Source organism: Periplaneta americana, chromosome 11 (assembly GCF_040183065.1).
Source record: "Periplaneta americana isolate PAMFEO1 chromosome 11, P.americana_PAMFEO1_priV1, whole genome shotgun sequence".
NCBI classification, from domain to species: domain Eukaryota; kingdom Metazoa; phylum Arthropoda; class Insecta; order Blattodea; family Blattidae; genus Periplaneta; species Periplaneta americana.
In genome coordinates this window covers 27,325,725-27,349,160 of record NC_091127.1, presented here as the reverse complement: position 1 = coordinate 27,349,160, position 23,436 = coordinate 27,325,725, and the positions used below count along the sequence as shown (strand labels likewise).

The window sequence follows — 23,436 nt, the reverse complement described above, 5'->3', positions numbered from 1 at the left end:
CTGTTTAATTTAACTTAAATAAAAGGGCATCGTTAAGTAATTAACTGTCACGTGATTTCCTCCCTTTCTACAATCCTGCGGCATAACCACTTGGACGGACAGTAGATAGCATGTCTGAGTAATTTTATATTTTCGGGTCGGGCAGAAGTGAAGATTGAATTTACAGTACGTACAGTAGGTACAAAATTATTTCAACATGAGTTACTAGTACGAAGGACGAAACTGGCAATTGGAATTAGATGCAATAGTCTATAGTGCGATAATATGCACAAAAGAACTGAAGCCTGTATCGAAATGAACGGCCACCATTTTCAAAATTGTGTTTAAATATTCATATTATGATTATTTTTCAATTTAACTTCTTTCTCTATATTGTACGCTAATGTACTATAGACAGTATAATATACACTGCATAATGAATACGTTCGCATGGATAACTCACTTCGTGAGTAAAAACACTTATTCTTAATACAGTACTGTACTTTGATTAAAGAAAAACCTAATGAAAATTATCAAACTCAAAATCGCGATATTTCCTAGTTTACGTAAATGGATGAACTACTTTTCTTCCTTCATATACCCAGTAGAGTGATTTGTTTGTGTTTTACGCCAGTATCATCGAACTCCAGTCTTGGAGGGGGGAGCAAGCGGTGTTTCCGGTTTCTAAAGGTATAGACAGGTTAATATTAAAAATGTTAGTAAAAATAAAATGATGTCCCTGTAGATACTTTATTGAACTATTTGTTCAGTGCTGTACCACTTGTGTAAATTTCGTACTTTATATCGTCCACATCCTGCATTCTTATTACTTTTACCGACAGCTTCTTTCAAGTATTCACATATTTGTCCCATTTCGTACTCACTTTTGCTTGGATTTCTGAATCTGTATTAGACATTCACATATTCTACCAGATTCTCGTCATTAGATCATCAGCAGAAAATACTTCAATTCCAGATTTGTCGGAAACAACAATTGAGTCACAGCGGAAAAACTTATTATAATTCGAAATGTTTTTATTTTTTTGTCATATATGTAGAAAGATCCAAAGTTTCGATGTTCTGTGCGCGAGTCACAGATAAAAATTTTGCCAGCTACAAAACACATTGTACTTTTTTCAACAGTCCACACCTGTGGAGTAACGGTTAGCGAGTCTAGCCGTGAAACCAGGTGTCCCGGGTTCGATTCCCGGTCGGGGCAAGTTACCTGGGAGAGGTTTTTCCGGAGTTTTCCCTCAACCCTATATGAGCAAATGCTGGGTAACTTTCGGTGCTGGACTCCGGACTCACTTCACAGGCATAACCACCTTCATCTCATTCAGACGCTAAATGTTAAATGTTAAAAATGTTATGTTTTATTTAACGACGCTCGCAACTGCAGAGGTTATATCAGCGTCGCCGTATGTGCCGGATTTTGTCCCGCAGGAGTTCTTTTACATGCCAGTAAATCTACTGACATGAGCCTGTCACATTTAAGCACATTTAAACGCCATCGACCTGGCCCGGGATCGAACCCGCAACCTTGGGCATAGAAGGCCAGCGTTATACCAACTTGCCAACCAGGTCGACTTCAGACGCTAAATAACGTAAGATGTTGATAAAGCGTCGTAAAATAACCTACTAAAAAGTAAAAAAAAGTCTTTCAACATCCATTTTATATAATTAATTCTAACAATGAAAGTTATTGTATTTATTCGATTGTTAACGTCTTTTGTTTCCTTCAGTGTCCCATACTTACAGACTAAAAAGCTACCGGCGTAGCTCAGTGGGGTAGGGCGCTTGCCTGCCGATCCGGAGTTGCGTTCGGGTACGGGTTCAATTCCCGATTGGGCTTATTACCTGGTTGAATTTTTTTGCGAGGTTTTCCTCAACCATAAGGTAAATTTCAAGTAATCTATGGCGAATCCTCGGCCTCATCTCGCCAAATGTCTTCTCGCTATCACCAATCCCATCGACGCTAAATAACCTCGATAACCAAATAAAATTTAAAAAATACAGACTAAAAACTTCGAGAGTTTTATTTTCATCTGGCACCAAAATTAAATTAAAAAAATATAATCCTTTGAAACCTCATCATGACTTTTGTGACACGGTGTAGTATATAAAATCCCGGAAATACCTTTTAGCAGTTGAACATTTACTATATCTGTCTTCGTCGTGGGTGTTGGTTGCTCTATTTGCAGGCATTACGACAGACGATTCTTACATCATATTCAAAGCGCTGATAAAGAGTCCGGAAGTGAGTAGGGGAATTCAATCATCTGTTTGAAAGAACGAATAGTTGACTTTGATACCCTCCTCCACAAAGTTGCTTGTAGAAATGGAACAGATGGAGCCTTGAGTACGTCAGTAAGCGTTCGTGTAATGACGAAGATCGCTTCGTACGTTGAACTGGCGATATCGTATGTGAAAACCCAGAGTTTCTCTGCATTGGTGCAAATTAGAAATGTTGTACAGCTTGTGTGAGTGAAGTGAGAGTTGGAATTCTACACGTAACCATGGGTACGGAGGAATGTTGCGATGACCGTCGCATCCCCAGCAACACTCTTGCAACGCTTCGCGGCATCCTCATATCGTCTCTTTCCCGGGAGAATCTAGGAAACATAGACGTCCAGTCTTCCTTCAACCGGCGAAGGAAAGTCACCTTCCAGGAAGTGCAACATGGAGATGGTGAGTGTTAATTTGTTTTCAGGTAGTGGTAGTTCACTTTAGAGCATACATGGGCACAATTTTCGGTTACGTGAGGCACTCGATTTGAAATAGTTTGTTTACTAGGAGAGGAGACTGCAGAGTAGGATGGGAAATATAAACTGCTGTGACCTGCGTCACCTTATCGTAATCGCTAAGGCGGTCAGTGGCGAATTATTAGGAAAGCGCTTGGTTAACGTGAGAGACTCGAAAACTTTTATTCAATTTGGCAAATTAATTCGGCAGCTTTAATCATAAACCTCTCTACTACTTCTCCATCATTGAATTGATTGAAATCACAGGCGAGAAATTGCGTAACTAGCCAATAATATTCCATCACGTTGTCTACGTTTATTTTCTTGAATATTCTGGTGTTTCTCAAGATTGCTTAATAGATTTGCACGTTCTCGACCTAAAATAATTGCAGAAAATCTTATTTCGTTTTCTACGCACATTTGATATATTTTTTAATAAATTTCTTTTGGAAATAATACGTACAAACAACATTTAATTCCTCGTACCTTTTAATGCAGCATGTTTAAGGTATAATGTCGTATTTAGTATACTATGCAAATGTTAAGATCATAAATTTTCTTCGGAATAGTACGAAGAATAACATTTAATTTGTCTTATCTTCTAATTCAGCATGTTCTTTATGACATAAGGAGTAATGTCGTTGTATATTAAATTTATTAATGCCTAATAGGATTTTCGCATGTTCTCCCCTTCTAAACAGCAAAAAAAATTCTTCCTCCCATTTCTCATGAAATAATCGTTTTCTAACGCGTACACACTGTTTTGATAATGCCATTATACCACCACTGATATTGCTTATGAAACTGATATAGAAACTTCCCACGCCTAGAAGCTACGTGAGGGAGGAAGGGGGACTGTGAAGATGATGTCACTCAAAGCGATAAGCTCTGTGAAGGTCAGTGAGGCACAAATTCTCAAGTGAGGCACGATGCCCATGTATACTTTAGTGTAACCGTAGGAATGATGAAGACAGGAGTCAGAATTTTGATTAGATACCTATAAAAAAGTTAATATTATAACCGAAATAAAACATTAATATTCCCCAAAAGCAAAATACATTAAGGTGGGCATTACTTATTTCCCCATTGATACTGTTCAAGAATTTAAATATTTGAGTAGTATAATTGACATGGATGGTGGAGCCTTTGAGGATGTAGAGAACCGAATAAAAATGAAAATAGTGCATTTGTACCCAATATGGAAATCTTATATTATATCTAGATCTACAAAAATTAAAATCTTTAACAGTAATGTGAAATCAGTCTTATTATATGGCTGTGAGACATGGAAAACAAGTAAAATTATATAAAATAACCTGTAAACATTTGTTAATAGATGCTTACGAAGAATTTTAAAAATTAGGTGACCAGATATAATCACAAACTCAGAACTATGGAAGATAAGAAATCAGAATAGAAATCAAAAGACGAAAGTGGAATTGGATAGGGCACACAATCAGGAAAGAAGATGGAGCAGTAGAAAGAATGGCTTTGGATTGGAACCCCCAGGGTAGTAGAACAAGAGGAAGGCCAAAAAAGACATGGAAGAGAACAGTTTTGGAGGAAATTTTGATTAGGTACCTATAAAAATAGTTAATATGCATTTATAACCGAAACAAAACATTAATATGCCCCAAAAGCAAAATAAATGATTACAGTCTAGATTTTTAAGTAATCACAATACATGCATACATGCATACATACATACATACATACATACATACATACATACATACATACATACATACATACAGTCCACACCTGTGGAGTAACGGTTAGCGCGTCTGGTCGTAAAACCAGGTTGCCCGGGTTCAATTCCTGGTCGGGGCAAATTACCTGGTTGAGGTTTTTTCCGGGGTTTTCCCTCAATCCAATATGAGCAAATGCTGGGTAACTTTCGGTGCTTGACCCCGGACTAATTTCACCGCCATTATCACCTTCATCTCATTCAGACACTAAATAACATAAGATGTTGATAAAGCGTCGTAAAGTAACCTACTAAAATAAAAAATACATACATACATACATACATACATACATACATACATACATACATACATACGGTACATACATACATACATAAGTGTTCTGCCTTCCTCTTAGTCTCCGCATATGATCCACATATCTTAATTTCGTCTATCATCTGATATCTTCTTCTACCCCGAATTCTTCTCCCGTTCACCATTCCTTCCAGTGCATCCTTCAGTACGCAGTTTCTTCTCAGCCAGTTACTCAACCAATTCTTTTTTCTCTTTCTGATCAGTTTCAGCATTATTCTTTCTTCGCCCACTCTTTCCAACACAAGTTCGTTTCTTATTCTGTCTATCCACTTCACACGTTCCATTCTTCTCCATATCCACATTTCAAATATTTCTATTCGTTTCTCTTCACTTCGTCGTAATGTCCATGTTCCTGCCCCATACAGTGCCACACTCCACACAAAGCACTTGACTAGTCTCTTCCTTAGTTCTTTTTCAGAGATCCGCAGAAGATGCTCCTCTTTCTATTAAAAGTTCCTTCGCCATTGCTATCCTCCTTTTGACTTCCTGGCTGCAACTCATGTTACTGCTTATAGTACACCCCAAGTATTTGAAACTGTCCACTTGCTCTACTGCCTCAATTAGAATTCGCAAGTTTACTTTCTTTATTTTTCATACGACAATCATAGTCTTCTTACTGTTTGCATTTATCTTCATTCCATACTGCTCACAGTTGTCATTTACCTCCAGTAGCATATCCCTTAGTATCATCTCCTCTTCTACTAACAATGCCATATCATCAGCAAATCTTATACACTTTATATTTCTTCCTACTTTTACCCCCCTTATGTTCTGAAAACGGTTCTTCACCAAATCCTCCAAGTAGATGTTGAACAGGTAGGTGATAAAGGATATGCTTGTACTCCTCTCGCTGTTTCACTTCCTTCATATATTTCTCCTCCTATCTTGACTTTGACTTGTTGTTTCATATATCACAGTCATCATCATTTAGTGTTCTGCCCAAGGAGGACAGTTCTTTCACTGCAAAGTCAGCTTTCTCCAGTCTTTTCTCTTTTCTGCCTTCGTCTTTGTTTCTTCATATGATCCATATATCTTAATGTCACAATATGACATTTTAGTTTCAAATTATGATGTGTTAATTGGATTTTTCACAGCAACATTAGGCCTAAGCTTTAAAATTCAGGATTCTCAAAACTTTAAATTTTGAGTTCTTTCCTTTTTGAATAGAGCCGTTGAAGTAATTTTGGGTTATTGTAGATTTTTTTATGGTAAGCGTATGTATTAGTGAGTCACTTTGTAATGCTATATCAATCGTTTTATAAAACTCTTGGTTTTTTTTTATAAAATTGTTGTGTTGCAATGGTAACTATATTTGTCATCAGTAGGGAGCGGATTTTTATGTGCTAAAAATTTAAATATATTTATTTTTTATGTGCTAAAAAGTACGAAAATATTTGCTAAAAAAATATTTGTTTTAAATATGACAAAAATACCTTACTTAGCTTGGAAAAGAAAATGTTACTAGGTACTCACCAACCACACTTGAGTGCTAGTAGTTGGCCGAGAATTGCAGTGAACAACAAAGGTCATCTCGAAATTCTCCATCACAAATGCATGCCGATTATCTCTGAACAACGACATACTGTGAAAACGATCTTTCTATATCACAGGACGTCAGACGTGCATATTTAAAGAGAGAAATGTCACAAACACATACACAGTCAATTTCACCTACAGGCACACCCTCCAATACTTCAGCAGCTTTAAACATTTTTTTATCTCCACTGTTTTTCCCAAACACATTCTGGAATTTGTCCCTTATTAATTGTGCTTCTGAACCTGGTAGCGAGTCTAGTTTAATTTTCACGGCATGCACCTCCCTGTTTCAGACAACAGGTTTTTGGATGTTACGAGTTTTTTTTTTTTTTTTTTTTTTTTTTTTGGTGTCACACAAAAAGCTTAGATTTGCTAATAGGAAAGCCAAATTGTATTTTAAACAACCATATTTCAGTATATCTTGAAGGATATCGATTGACTAAGCCCGATAACAGGGAATCACAAGACGTATTGCCTTACTTGATGGACATGAACGAGAGGCGAGAGATTTGTTTAAATTAAATAATGTTCGTACCCGAGCTCTGGTCTGTTGTGTTTCACAAACAAAGCGTGGAATGAAATCATCTTCAGCAACAATCAACATTCCTAATTATGTGTTGCAAGATCTCTCCTCCTTGTCCATGTTAATTTATTCTCTAATAATAACACTGATATGCTGCCTAGCAGTTCCCAGAACTTGAGGCGATACTATTACAAAAATGGATCGCGGATACACCACACGGCGCTTAGAAACTCGAAGCAACCAAGAAATCTTAAAAAGATAACGTACGTCTGGGTGACATAATTGATTTAGTTTTAAAATGTTTATACGTTCTTGTAAAAATTATTTAAGTAAAAAAACTCCAAGATTTATGTGTTTGTAATATATTTCCTGAAAATATATTTTTTTTTATCCAATGCCACCAGGTTGTCTTTTCGACATTTCTGGTCTTCTCTCCTGGCCGTGGCTTAATTGTAACCCACTTCTGAGGAAGGCGGAGTTACATTACGCCGATGATGTGATAGGATGATTATGATAATGTGGTGCCAGGAGAGGTCTTAAATCTAAACTTAACCTAAATTCCAGACCATGGACGAACACAGGAATAATCCCCTTTAAGGAAAAATTCCTGTGCTCTAACCGGGAATCGAACACGGGACCTCATGAACTATAGCCAGAAGCTCTGACCACTAGACCATGAGGCTGGTCTCCTGAAAATATGTATTTACATAATTTTTTTTGTGAAAATATGTGTTTTTATGTGACATAAAATTCGGATTTTAAACTTGAAACTTAATGTTCGAAATTTTTAACTTTAATTGTGTTTTATCACACGGAAAAATAATATTTAATTACATAGAAATCCGCTACTTAGTCATCAGTCTTTTCCCATTTTGTAGAAAATGTTTTATATAAGATGGTCTCTCTTGTTAACGGAATTGCTATGTTGCCATGGTGACCATATTTGTCATTTGTCTGTGAAACCAGTCACGGTTCAGTGCCTGAGATTTCTCAAGAGATAATACAGGTGACGTAAACGTTATATTTACATTCGCTAGCGGTGACCTTGGCAACAGCATAGGTATATCTTCTCCGCAAGAATGAATTGCCGCAGATAAGAGTTAACCCATATGTTTTGAGGACTGCTAGCGCCTTGACTAGTGACCTTGTGTTTAAAATGTTCTCCTCCATATGGCCTACTTTGTTGTCCATAGCATATGCTGCTGGACGTCCACACTATGGGTCGCGCCCTCTGGGCTTGGCTGGGTCAGGGATATTGTACGCGTCACGATTTTAGTAGCTAGATAGAAGCTGTAAGCTATCGTCATTATGTTCCTACAACGTTTCAACCAGGAGCAGCATTTCTTTGAGATTACCGCAGATAACATGTCTGCTACATAGGGAGCTTTACCTGAAAGCCAGATTTGCATAATATATACTTCACTGTAGGTACGTTAACAGTAAACCACAATTCAAGTCACACAGATTTTGTGTGCACTCAAAGTTGGGTTTCTGACGCCTTTTCAGCCCTGACTTGAGTTGTGCGGATATAAAGGGAAAAATTGGGACGGTGTCGGGTGTTGTTCCTGGTTAGCTCAGTCGGTAGAGCATTCGTGCGCTTAGCGAAGGGTCCCGGGATCGATACCCGGTCCCGGAAGAATTTTGCCTTGAAATTATTGAACATGATGGAGTGTCCAGTAATCCGTGACCTTACAGGCCTTTAAGGGCCCTGCGGGCTACTGGCTTCACGGCCAAATTCCGAAACAGAAGTGGACGATCATCCAACCGTTATAGATGGTTTTCGTAACCGGATTTCGCTGCCTATCGAAGCTTCCCAAGTTCATCACTGTGTTGGGTGGGCACCAATCCCATACATTGACCGACATTTCGAGAAAAAATTAGGAGAGAAAAGTACCAAAGGATAAATATGAACTTAATGCGCAAATGCCGAGTAATATTTTGGCGAATCCTCGGACCTCACCTCATCTCACTATATCTCGCCAAAATATTGTAAAAAATTGCACAAAATTGTAAAAATTGTAGAAAATTACTAAATTGTAAAACTGTAAAAATTTGTAAAAATTGTAATTGTAATATTGTAAAATTTTGACTTGTTCCACATCTTAAAGCTTCATTGCTCATGTAAGATCTATGGAATAAAATAAATGAACGAATGAATGAATTGCACTCACTTTATTGCAATTTTCATGGAATACAGAGGCGCATAAGATATCAGGAATATATTACGATACAAGATAGAGAACTGTTTTTTATACAAAATCGAGGATAAGTTCGAAAGACGAGCGGAGCATTGCAAATTTAGAGCAATATTATTCAAAAACCTTCGCAAAGCTGCACAGAGTAACAAATGCACTGTAATGGGTCTATTTCAATGTAGTTTTATGGTATGGAGAATGGTTTCCCTAGCAACAAGTTTCTGTGGGAATTCCAACTTTCAAGGCCTAATAACAATAGCTGCAAATACTGCAAAAAGCAATGTTTCCATGCCTTTGCCTTTATAATTTCTGTATACAATCAGACGTCAGCATCAGTGGCGTGCAGAAGAGCTCTTTACCGTAAATATTCATGGCGGTTTGTTGTTGTTTAGTCAACTGTCCGAAGATAGGTTTCAATCTCATAAGTGACACCAATAAGACATCACTCATGAGGCAACTAAGCCAAGAGATAATGGGTAGGCTGGCCAGTTCCTTTCCCTTCCGTTGCATATATCGCTGACTAGTGACATATTGTACTAATTAATCTTCAGATGTAAACAAACAATTTATTGTTCTTCCTCTGACACATCGTCAAGTAAGGTGTAACTGCCGGGTAATAGACTACAACCTTAGACGCAAAAAAATGACCGATCTCCTGCAGCGTGAATTTATCTAAGTCCATTTCGAGCAACGCCTGGTTTACACGATTAGGGAGAGGATGTTTATCTTGCACCTATTTTAGTCCTTGGATATATCATTTTTATGCTCTATTTATAACATTTGATCTATAAACAGACAGAAAAAGCAACAAACAAACAAAACAAAGTAAAAACAAAGCGAAGTCTTCAATAATAATTTCGTTAACGTGTAAACCTAAGCTCTGAAGGAATCAACCGAAGTCTTCCGAAGGAGACTTTGCGTATGGCACCCCATCTTTTTTTATTTTTTTGGTCTAAGCCTGCATGTATCAGCCATAACCTCAATTAGAGATTGTCATGGTGGTTTGTCTTTTGTTAATATGTTTTTGTCATCTAGTGAAACACCAAAATATGAACTGAAATAAAATTACGAAACATTTTTACAGCTTTTTGAATATTTTTCTTTAAATTTTCTTGCTGAAATTTTACATTCGTCGTAAGTTACAGTATTTATGTCACGATAATCCTTTATTCAGGCACTTTATTTTTATTTTTTTAAGAAAATTTTATTCATATTGGTTTAAAAATTTAATTTTCTGATCTACTCATATTCTTATCTTATGTGTTCCTTCTTTGTTTTGCATCAGAAAAATGACCTTAAATATGGAATCATAAAATAATGCATATTTTATTTTGTATACTTTTTATTTTTCTTAAGCCTTGTTAATTGGAGGTTATATTCACCATTACTGCCCTGTTTTATACAGAGTGATTTATATAGAACTGACACATTTCTTTCATTAATTGTTTCAAAACGAATTGTGCTAGCGACAACTTATTATACCTAAAATGTAGAGGAATTTCGGGAGATTATTTACCTCTATAGCAAATGTTGAAAATGTCCTCCATCCTGCATAAGGCACAACTCAACACGTCGTTCCATGTTACTGGCCACTCGTTGGAGGACTCTGTTGTCAATAGCTTGAATCTCCTGTGTGATGTCGTGCTTCAGATCGTCCAATGTCTGTGGACGTGTGGCGTAAACCCTGTCTTTTAAGTAACCCCATAGAAAGAAGTCACGCGTTGTCAAATCCGGAGATCTCGGTGGCCACAGGTTCCTGGAAATTATTCGGTCGTCAAAGAAATTTGCAATTAGTTCCATGGATTCATTTGATGTATGGCATGTAGCGCCATCTTGCTGAAAATATCCTTGACTCAGCTCTAAATCGTCCAGTTGCTCAACAAACTCCATGAAAATCAGTCGGTACTCTGCAGTGTTCACAGTCTGGTTAAAAAAAAATTGGCCCCACTATTATCTGTGCGGATAATGCGCACCAAACTCCGATTTTAACCGGGTGCATAGGTGCTTCATGGATGGCATGTGGATTTTCGATGGCCCAATGGTGTGAGTTCTGTGAGTTCACATAAAGAGTCGTTGATTTAATGTGTACTGCATTTCCACGTTAACACAATGTCGAAAACAGCTGCCAACAATAGGAATAAAACATAAACATCTGCGCATCTAGTGACAAGGAATCGAAACTCCAGAACATTCTGCTTAATTTGGTGCTAAAATTGGGTCATTGAATGAATTTCCAACGGAATAATTAAAGAAAGAAATGTGTCAGTTCTATATAAATCACTCTGTAGATTTTGAATAACATTTGAACTTTGAAATTAACTTCAAGTAGGGAACTGTCTCATCTTGTATATCCCTGTTACGTTATTCAAGCTGTGCATGGTTTTCCACTTTTTTGTTTCCGAACTCTGAAGTATTCGCAAAGGAAAGAAAAACGGTTGGTATTCCTGTTTAGTTGGCTAACCTTAATAAGGCATGGTCGGCCCAATTCGTCGTCATGATTGGAATGCGATGCAGGAATGATGCTGTTCAGCAAACTTTCACGTTGAAGTCACCTGCAGGTGGAAGGCGGCCTTGGCACACGCCATTCATTCCCCATTCAAATGATTAAGGCAGCAGCTTGCTTGCGTTTCGCCAAGCCGGCTTATATAGCGTGTTCTTATCCGGAATTGTCCGCCGCCTTCTTAGTTTGATTTCCGACAGACGGATTGTTATTTTCCACATTTTACAGAACTTCAGTTCTGGCGTCGTAATACATAGCATTAACAGTCGTTAACGCAAAATTCAAGGGTTCAGAGCCATAGTGGGCCAAACGCCATTTATTAAAAACGGAGAAAGCGAGGGTTAAAATTATGTGAATACCACAGTTTAATGAATATTGACATATCATTTAGTTTTAATGGGCATACTTTATATTACTTGCTATGTTTCATTAAATTGTGGTAATCACTTAATTTTAACCCTTGTTTTCTCCATTTTTAATATATGGCGCTTGGCCCATTATTGCTCTGAATAACATAATTCAATAAAGATTGACATATCATTTAGTTTTAATCTGCATACTTTATATTACTTGCTGTTTCATTAAATTATGGTAATCACTTAATTTTAACCATTGTTTTCTCCATATTCAATGTATGGCGCTTGGCCCACTATGACTCTGAATACCATAGTTTAATGAAGATTGACATATCATTTAGTTTTAATGTGCATACTTTATATTACTTGTTGTTTCATTAAATTATGGTAATCACTTAACTGTAACCATTGTTTTCTCCATTTTCAATGTATGGCACTTGGCCCACTATGACTCTGAATAACATAGTTTAATGAAGATTGACATATCGTCTAGATTTAATGTTTATACTTTATATTATGGTAATCACTTAATTCTAACCCTTGTTTTTTCCATTTTTAATATATGGCGCTTGCCCCATTATTGCTCTGAATAACATAGTTTAATGGAGATTGACGTATCATTTAGTTTTAATGTGCATACTTTATATTATGGTAATCAATTCTAACCCTTGTTTTCTCTATTTTTAATATATGGCGCTTGGCCCATTATGGCTCTGAATAACATAGTTTAATGAAGATTGACATATCATCTAGATTTAATGTTTATACTTTATATTATGGTAATCACGTAATTCTAACCCTTGTTTTCTCCATTTTTAATATATGGCGCTTGGCCCACTATGACTATGAAAGTTACAGAAGAATGGAGAAGGTTACACAACGCAGAACTTCACGAATTGTATTCTTCACCTGACATAATTAGGAACATTAAATCCAGACGTTTCAGATGGGCAGGGCATGTAGCACGTATGGACGAATTCAGAAATGCGTATAGAGTGTTAGTTGGGAGACCGGAGGGAAAAAAAACCTTTGGGGAGGCCGAGACATAGATGGGAGGATAATATTAAAATGGATTTGAGGGAGGTGGAATATGATGATAGAGAGTGGTTTAATCTTGCATAGGATAGGGACCGATGGCGGAGTTATGTGAGGGCCATTTGTAAGTATTATTATTATTATTATTATTATTATTATTATTATTATTATTATTATTATTATTATTATTATTTGCTTTTAAAATTACTTTCCAAGCTCAACTACAATGTAGTATATTTTATGCAGTAAACTTTCCTTGGATAAAAAAATACATGTAAATGGTTTCTATCACCCTGTGCAGCGTTTGAGTTTGCAAATCCCTAATTTAATGGTATCAAATCGACCATGGAGAATGGCTGAATAATTTGATTCCCTTCACTTATTAAAACCACTATTATTTCATTTCCACTATAATTGGCTTGCGTGGGATAATGCCATTAGATTAAAAACGCCATTGATTTGGTAGTCGAGTAACGAATGAGTACTGATCCTATTATGAAATGTTATAGTTTTGTAAAATACAGTTTTGCTACAAAAATAAAACACATTAAAGGTTCCTTTTCAAATATATTTCGGGTGTGACACTTCTAATTATTGTTTCCTAACAACTGAACGTTAAATGTATCCTCGTTTTACATCTGTAGCGGCTACGAGTAGGCCGTGAGACGTGTTTATTATTTTGGATGAACCGTAAGTAATGTCATTAATTTTTGCAGGTTATTCTTTGAGATATTTCAAACAAAAAAAGTTTCGTGCAATTTTGTTCGTGTTTTCTTTCTTTTCGAAATAAAAATTGTTTTATGTGAAATATTAAATTTCATTTCGAGTTTTGGGAAAGCCATTGATTTAGTTTCCAATATGCTCACTCATTTTAAGGGAGCAGTGTATTATGATAACACAGAATAAATATGGGAAATGCCTGTTATTATTCGGTTGAGATGCTTTTATCATCCAGTCTGCAGTCAAAAAATCTGAAAGTTAGAATTTATAAAACAGTTATATTACCGGTTTTTCTGTATGATTGTGAAACTTCGACTCTCACTTTGAGAGAGGAACATAGGTTAAGGGTGTTTGAGAATAAGGTGCTTAGGAAAATATTTGGGGCTAAGAGGGATGAAGTTACAGGAGAATGGAGGAAGTTACACAACACAGAACTGCACACATTGTATTCTTCACCTGTGATAATTAAGAACATTAAATCCAGACGTTTGAGATGGGCAGGGCATGTAGCACGTATGGGCGAATCCAGAAATGCATATAGAGTGTTAGTTGGGAGGCCGGAGGGAAAAAGACCTTTGGGGAGGCCGAGACGTAGATGAGAAGATAATATTAAAATGGATTTGAGGGAGGTGGGATGTCATGATAGAGACTGGGTTAATCTTGTTCAGGATAGAGACTAATGGCGGACTTATGTGAGAGCGACAATGAACTTCCGGGTCCCTTAAAAGCCAGTAAGTAAGTAAGCAAGTGTATTATGATAATAAATTATTGAAAGAATTTAGATAGGGCTTTGGAGAGGTTATTAGCGAAGAAAAGAGTGCCAAAAAGTGAGTGCAAGAAAGTTAGGGGTGGCAAAAGTGTAAGAAAAGGAACAGAGAAAAAAGTGTTAAGTGTAAGAAGATAGTGTAAGAGTGTAATAAGATAGACTATCAAACAATGAATACAAGAGAATTAAAGTGAAAAAAAATATCTTAAAAAGTGTGAAGTGGAATGAGAGAGAAATTGCAAGTGTAATTAAGTGAATTAGATATTTGATGTTTTTCAATGTTATGGGTTGAGAGTAGTATGAGGGGTACTATAACTGTAGGAGTATTATAGAAATAAATATATGGAACGAGGAATAAAATAGAAAATTTAGGAGTGAAGCGAAGAGAAAGGGATCAATACGTAAATAAACAGAGGGTAGGAAAAAAAAGTGATGTAAGTGTTCTAAAATAGAGTAAACGAAAAAGTCTGTAAGTAATGTAGGAGAAAATACCTGGAAAACAATGATTAAGAGTAGGTAGGATTTGAGGGTAGAGAAGAAAATAAATAAATAACGCAAATTATTAAGGAAGGAGTATGAAATATTTAATAGGTGAGCGAGAAATGGACGGGAGACAGTCTAGGTAAGAGGGAGAGAATAGAAGAGGATAGAGGGGGAAGGACATATAGCAATTCAGTCATAGCAGAACATTAGAAAGTAATCAAGAAATTCTCGGCAAAGAATACACTAATAGGAAAGAGTTGTATGTATTAAAGGGATGGTGGATCGAAAAACAGAAATGTGAAGGCCCATCATAACTGTGAATTGTAAAGTTGACTGACAAATAAATATATCATATCATATCATATCATATATCATATCATATCATATCATATCATATCATATCATATCATATCATATCATATCATATCATATCATATCCATATCATATCATATCATATCATATTGAAAGAATTTTAGTTTTCCCCTTTAAATGTGCAGAATATTGATCCGAAGAGGTGTAACTTTTCTTTCTGCAAAATAATTTTACAGTGTTACATTTGTTCTGATAAAATTTGTGCATATTTAAAGGACAAAACTATTTTTTTTTTTTCAATAATTTATTATCATAATACACCGTTCTCTTAAATTTACAGGGAATTAAATCAATGGTTCTCCCAAAACACACTCTGAAATGTTTAATAATTTTTGTCTAGAAACAGAAGTAAAAACGAGCAAAATTGTATTCAACTTTTTCGTTTGAAATATCTCAAAGAATAACGCCCTGAAATTAATGACATTACTTACGGTCCCCTCTATATATTGTAGCGTCCTCTAAATGACCCTTACTCATTATTTTCATGTTAAACAACAGGAAATGTATGAGTTGCCACGACAACTCGGGAGTGAATGCTTCCATTATGCAGTTATGCTTTGTAGGTAAAGACTCCTATCTCTGATATAATTGGAGCAAGTTCTGGACTTCAGGCTGTTTTCCGAACTGTAATTGTGGCAACATCCCCATATCTGCGTACATCTTAAGCGTCTGCTATTCACAAGAAGAGATAATTGCGTGGGTAATGTTGAAGTATTCATTTCTCAACTTGTTTTTATAAGCGTAAATAATTTATATAGTATGAAATTATTTGAATTCACAGGATTAAAATCAGATAGCTGAGTGCATTGACCAATTTTTTGTTCAGAAATTTTATTTTGTTTTCAAAGTATTTCCAACTTTTTGTGGGGATCAGGTGTCATATTCTCAGCATGCACTCTGTCAATTTAATCAGCGTTCTTTAATATATCTGCAAGTTTGTGATGTTTCAGTTATTTCTCACTTAAGTTCTTCTAGTAAAGTGTAATCTACTATTGATGGAAGTAATTCTGCGGCATATGTTTGTTGCAACATCAGAATCCAAATTTCAGAATCATGGAGCAAAACCGAAACGATCAATTTTAGTATTATGTCTTTCCCTACTACAAGATGAATTTAGAACTAAACGAAAACGACCAATTTCAATACTATCTTTCCCTACTACAAGGTGAATTTAGAGCAAAAACGAAACGACCGATTTTAGTATTACATCTTTCCTTACTACAAGGTGAATTTAGAACAAAACCAAAACAACCAATTTTAATATTGCATCTTTTCCTACTACATGGTGAATTTAGAATAAAACCAAAGCAACCAATTTTAATATTGCATCTTTTCCTACTACAAGGTGAATTTAGAACAAAACCAAAACAACCAATTTTAATATTGCATCTTTTCCTACTACAAGGTGAATTTAGAACAAAACCAAAACAACCAATTTTAATATTGCATCTTTTCCTACTACAAGGTGAATTCAGAACAAAACCAAAACAACCAATTTTAATATTGCATCTTTTCCTACTACAAGGTGAATTTAGAGCAAAAGCATTGCGAATGATTTTAGTATTACATCTTACCCTACTACAAGGTGAATTTAGAACAAAACCAAAACAACCAATTTTAATATTGCATCTTTTCCTACTACAAGGTGAATTTAGAACAAAACCAAAACAACCAATTTTAATATTGCATCTTTTCCTACTACAAGGTGAATTCAGAACAAAACCAAAACAACCAATTTTAATATTGCATCTTTTCCTACTACAAGGTGAATTTAGAGCAAAAGCATTGCGAATGATTTTAGTATTACATCTTACCCTACTACAAGGTGAATTTAGAACAAAACCAAAACAACCAATTTTAATATTGCATCTTTTCCTAATACAAGGTGAATTTAGAACAAAACCAAAACAACCAATTTTAATATTGCATCTTTTCCTACTACAAGGTGAATTTAGAACAAAACCAAAGCAACCAATTTTAATATTGCATCTTTTCCTACTACAAGGTGATTTTAGAACAAAATCAAAACAACCAATTTTAATATTTCATCTTTTCCTACTACAAGGTGAATTTAGGGCAAAACCGAAACAACTATTTCAATATTACATCTTACCCTACTACAAGGTGAATTTAGGGCAAAACCGAAACAACTATTTCAATATTACGTTTTCCCCCCACTATATAAAAAGAGAACAACCGCCAGAGCCTTCACTTTCGAAAAGGCATTTTTTGGTGACGACCACTAGATGGTAGCATAGTGAAATTGATAAAAGTGATTGCCTTGTAAGTCCATTAGGCTGATCAATCAGGTTTTCCCCTCTCTCAAGGCTCACATTCCAGGTCTCGTCTCCTCCTGTATACTTCTGTTAATGCAATACTTGAGAATTTTCTACAAAAAAGTTATATGTAAGGCAGTGGTTGCACACAATCAACTTACTTAAAATAACGGTTCTTTAATTACTGCGTAAAATGAATGACAAAATGTCGCTTACATGACACCGTTTATTTTCTAAGAAACGGGATTTTCGTGCTGTTTTGATATTTTCTTCAAGTTTTTGTTTTTATTCTATTTTGAAAGAACGCATTTGGTAGTAAGAACAAAGCTTAAATACTTTCTCAAGGTTTATACTTATGAGTATGAGCACTTCCTGTGATTATATACTCGTAACCACTAGAACATACTCATATTCGTAAGAATAAAGACATTCTACCTAACGCGAATATATACTCATCTCTACAGCCTTCTTGATCGTTTATACTCGTGTTACCTATCCTCTTTGACCACATTGCACTGTGATGCTCAGTTTTTTTTGTATATAGACTTTCACATGTTATCCGCATGGTGTAGTGATTTGTGTTTTGCTTTTTGTAAATTTTGATAATGGATAAATAAATAAATAGTGAAATATATTAGATAATTAAATAAATAAAATAAATTAAATAAACAAATAAATAAACATGAACAAGAGAGTGAATCAGATAAGTGACGTTAATAAAACAGGAAACAATAAAATAGTACTGGAAAATCGTCATTACGGGATGTTGGATAGAGATTACAATCCATTTCTAGAATTCCAGGTATGCTAATTCTATTTTTATTATGGAGAGTTATATATATATATATATATATATATATATATATATATATATATATAATTTAAAGTTACAAGTAATTGTATTTTGCAATTAAAATTTTACAAAATAAACTGTAATTGTTAATTATACTTAACAATACAATCTAGCCTTATAATTTGATAGCCATTCATATTTTTATAGGCTATGTTTTTTATGAATAGCAAATACGTGTTTAACCTTTTTCACATTCACTTTTGTGAAGCGTTAAAGACTTCTGAAGTTCACGTCTTTCTCTATATTTTTCCATGATGCACTACATCGTTCATAAATTCTGCAATTCTTTTTATTTAACTTCAAACTGAACACAAATCAACAAATACACAGAATTGAGCCTGCTACAAACCATACTCAGAATAACATGAGAACGAACTTATAAATATGAGAATATACTAGCTTTTATTCTTATCAAGCATGAGTATATATTCTGTACAAGATGGACGCTACATTATATTTTACTATGGTTCCATGTTATGAGTATTTAATAAAAAATGAATAGGTAATCAAATGTTTTTATTCTTACTAAGAAGAGTATTTACTAAAAAAAAGTCCAGTATATACTATATACTAGAGTTGGGCAACACGATTCTTTTTCAGAAGTCGATTCCAACGATTCAATCATACATTACGAATCGATTCTAACGATTCGTTCACGATTCTTCTCAGTCTGCGATTCCAACTATTCTTTTGAATCGTCAACGAGTTCACGATTCTTCCTACTCTGCGATTCCAACGATTCGTCAACGAACGACTTACAGGACACTTTCCATTGCAAACCACGCGTAGAACAAAAACGTTCTACATCTCTCGCATAGATGGCATAAGAGGCGAGACATTGGATTGTCTCTTTCTCATTGGCTGGAACTATTCAGTATGACCTCCATTAGTCTACAAAATTACCCAAGATAATGTCTCTTAATTATAATTTATCAACTGAACCTTATTATGAAGTACATTTTTTGCATTACATCTCTATTTAACTATGCAAATTTCAGGTTTGTGTTCATTATTTTCCATACTTAACAAATGCAGTACATATTTTGATTTCACTCTCGCTCGGGAGCATTCGACACGGTTCGGAAATGTCCGTTGACAGGTTACATCAAACAACTAATAGAATCGTGGGTTACGATACCATGCCGATTCCTTACTATTCTTTTGAACGACGATTCATTACTATTCTTTTGAACGACGATTCGTTACGATTCTTTTGAACGACGATTCGTTGATACCACGAATCGATTCTTACGATTCTTTATTATTAGTCGTTCGAATGAACGATTCGTTCACGAATCGACCCAACTCTACTATATACTCATGTTTATTCTTACCACGCATTGTAAGTACGGCGCCATATCTTATCGTGACATCATATACACATCACGCCTCTTATTCTAGTATAGAGGTCACACAATAATTGTGATCTGCGAAATGTGTGCATGATCACTGTGTATAGCTGCAATTAGGCTAGTTGTACAAACGTTTTCTAACACATGGTTGATGTCGTGTAGTTTAGAAAGTTGAGTTGTAAGAATGCAGGTAATTTTATAATGCAATTCTCGTTTCCTTGGTAATGCCTCGATGTTCACTTTTCTTTCGTCACGTAATTATTTTTATCGATTATGTTCACCAAGGCCGTGACTTGCTTCTGAACAGTTGGGACAGAACTGTTTTAGTTTTCTGCTTTGTTTCACTGTCAGCTTCGACCCTAATAAATAATCGATAGCAATTAGCATCAAAGTTTATCGTTTGTGAGGGGAAACGTTCGAATACGAACAATAGAAGAGGAAATAACGTTGGCTGGAATGGCAGTATGGTTCACTTAGCAACAGAACACTTTGTTTCACATTCGCTCGCTTTTGTTTCGAAGCAAGAAAACAGTAGCATACCGTATGTAAATAAAATTGCAGTACTGTCTGTATCTATATATAATGCTGCCTGATAACTAAAAAAGCTGTACTCCGACTTATAAATAACGTCCCTAAGACATCGCGACATTGATAACTTATCCCCGCGTTATGTGATAAGGAGAGCTCTGATTTGTGTGCGAAATACAAATATAAGCAGCGTGATATTCTTTTGTCTTGGTCGACAGTTTGTTGTATTTTACTGTACACCTAAATACTGTATATGCATTTTCTTTTTATTACTTCCATCAATTGCTAAATGAGGCCCTACGATGGGAATGCGAACTTTAAGCAGAACAAAATCTTGAAATCTGAATGACAGCAAATACGTTTTCATTGTCCATTATGTGGTTTCCTGGATGTTACCAGAGAAGTACCGACATTTGTAGCAAGCTTCAATCACTTATAATAATAATAATAATAATAATAATAATAATAATAATAATTTATGTATTTATACTGGCAGAATTAAGGTCATAGAGCCTTCTCTTACACTCTACCAGGTCACAAAGTATACAAGCAGTGAAAATTTAACAAACGCTTAGGGGAGACTGTTGTACCTTTAGCATAGTGTACCTTTGAACATTTTTTGTTTTTTAATTTTTGCTGCTACCTAGAGGATTCAAAATGAAGTAGATTGTAGAGAAAGCCGCTAAGTAGCTCTGGTCGTAGTTTCAGTTTGATTTATTGCAAAGTGTGAGTTCTGTGGGGAAAATAAGTTTTTTTTAGTACCAAAAGTAAACATTTCGTTCATTGATGTATGTTTTCTAACACAAAACCAGATTGCATTTGTTAATATCTTTCAAGTACGGTGTGTTCCCTATCATCTGGTGAGTAACAACATATTTTAATTTCCATGATTTATTTGACTCTCTAGTTTTGGGAGCCATATTTGTTTAAACGTACACCCTCTTGTACCTTTGAACACAAAACATCTTGTACCATGGAACATGTTCCAAATTACACGATACTATCGGTTTTTGTTTTTCTTTTATTTTAAGGTCATGTCACGAAGTAAGTCTGGAATTAAAGAGGTCTCCAATTGATTCGGATGCCTTGAAGAAAGCTGTTGAACCAGTTATTGCTTCTCCAGGAAATAAAATCTAAATCAGAGAAGCCTGCTCTGGTCTATGATTGCAAATACATTTTAAATATGATTGTCAGTTTTTACAGCTATATTCCCTCCTATTGTCCATGTGTTCCAACTTACAAGAGTGTATGTTCCAAGGTACATGATCCTGTTGTACCTTTGAACACATTACATATCTCTTCATTTTATTTTTTCCATCCTTAATAGATCTGCAAAACAGGAAAATACATACAGGAAGTTGTAAAGGAATCTTCAATAATTATTTCAAGCATTTTTTCATTTAAAAATTTCATTTTCCAAAATAAAAAAAAATAAAGTGTGAAGAGTGGCTGCACGCATTGTATACTTCACCTGACATAATTAGGAACATAAAATCCAGACGTTTGAGATGGGCAGGACATGTAGCACGTATGGGCGAATCCAGAAATGCATATCGGGTGTTAGCTGGGAGGCCGGAGGGAAAAAGACCTTTGGGGAGGCCAAGACGTAGATGGGAAGATAATATTAAAATGGATTTGAGGAAGGTGGGATATGATGGTAGAGACTGGATTAATCTTGCTCAGGATAGGGACCAATGGCGGGCTTATGAACCTACGGGTTCCTTAAAAGCCAGTAAGTAAGTATGAAAAGTGTTTAAAGGTACAACAGTCTCCCATAAAGAACAGAATACTAACATATTACAAAAAAAATTATAGCATAACAAAATCGACACTAAACAACATGAAAATAATACCATAATAGAAAAAATAAAGTAAAATACATTGGAATATAATAAAAGGAAGTCACTTAGTACAAATAATAGTTAATAGGGAAAACGTAAGGAAGAATACAACAAAAATGGAATATAATAAAATAATAATAATAATAATAATAATAATAATAATAGAAAGACAAAAATACAAAAACTAAATAAAATACACAATAAAAAAGGGTATGATAATAAATTCGTTTGGTGATCAAGAGAACAAAAAAAGGGGGGGGGGAAGGAAAATAAATGTATATGTTTTTTATAAAACTATCGCAGAGAAAAGGGCTTGTAATTGAAAGGAAACTGAATTGAAAAAGTGCAATTTTACTTTATTTTTTAAACTAGACAATGTCCGACAGTCTCTGGCATGTTGTGGTAGAGAGTTCCAGAGATGAACTGCAGAGACGGTGAAAGATGAAGAGTAGAAGGATGTTCTGTGCTTAGGAATGGAGAGTGTGATATGGTGAACCGTAAGCAATGTCATTAATTATATGTGATTATTCTTTGAGATATTTCGCATAAAAAGTTTATCACAATTTCGCTCGTTTTTGCTTCATTTTCGAGAGAAAAATTATTGTTTTATATATGCCTTGTTCTGGGAAAACAATAATTGATTTAATTCCCAATATGCTTGGCCAATTTAAGAGAGCAGTGTATTATGATAATATGTGAGTGAAAGAATTTCAGTTTTGTGCTTTAAATGTGCAGAAATTTGATCCGAACAAATGTAACTTTTCGTTCTGAAAAGGAATTTTAAAATGTTACATTTGTTCGGGTCATATTTCTGCATATAAGGACAAAATTAAAATTCTTTCGATCATTTATTATCATAATACACTACTCTCTTAAATTGTTTAAGCATGTTGGGAATTAAATCAATGGCTTTCCCAGAATACGCTATGATATTATTATTATTATCCTTATTATTATTGGTTATTTTACGACGCTGTATCAACATCTAGGTTATTTAGCGTCTGAATGAAATGAAGGTGATAATGCCGGTGAAATGAGTCCGGTGTCCAGCACCGAAAGTTACCCAGCATTTGCTCGTATTAGGTTGAGGGAAAACCCCGGAAAAAACCTCAACCAGGTAACTTTCCCCGACGGGATTCGAACCCGGGTCACCTGGTTTCGCGGCCAGACGCGCTGACCGTTACTCTACAGGTGTGGACAGCTATGAAATGTTTAACATAAAACACAAACAGGGTTGAGGGGTAAGGCATGATCTCCCTCTCCTTAGCCATCACTTGCTCCTTCAATGTTAAGCAGTACGGGTATCCTCCCCTCTTACC

General features: G+C 35.3%; 1 protein-coding gene across 11 annotated transcripts in view; it reads left to right on the top strand.

Annotated features, from left to right (window-relative positions):
* LOC138708889 (ensconsin-like) overlaps nt 1–23,436 on the top strand; it is a 674,766-nt gene that overhangs the window by 272,715 nt on the left and 378,615 nt on the right. For 3 of the 11 annotated variants that reach the window (XM_069839171.1, XM_069839174.1, XM_069839178.1), the window contains exon 2: nt 2,181–2,667. The exons of the other annotated variants lie outside the window; for them this stretch is intronic. In XM_069839171.1, the coding sequence (XP_069695272.1) occupies nt 2,496–2,667 (172 nt within the window). In that variant the 5' untranslated portion in view covers nt 2,181–2,495. The remainder of the gene's footprint in view (nt 1–2,180; nt 2,668–23,436) is intronic. 11 annotated transcript variants of the gene reach the window in all.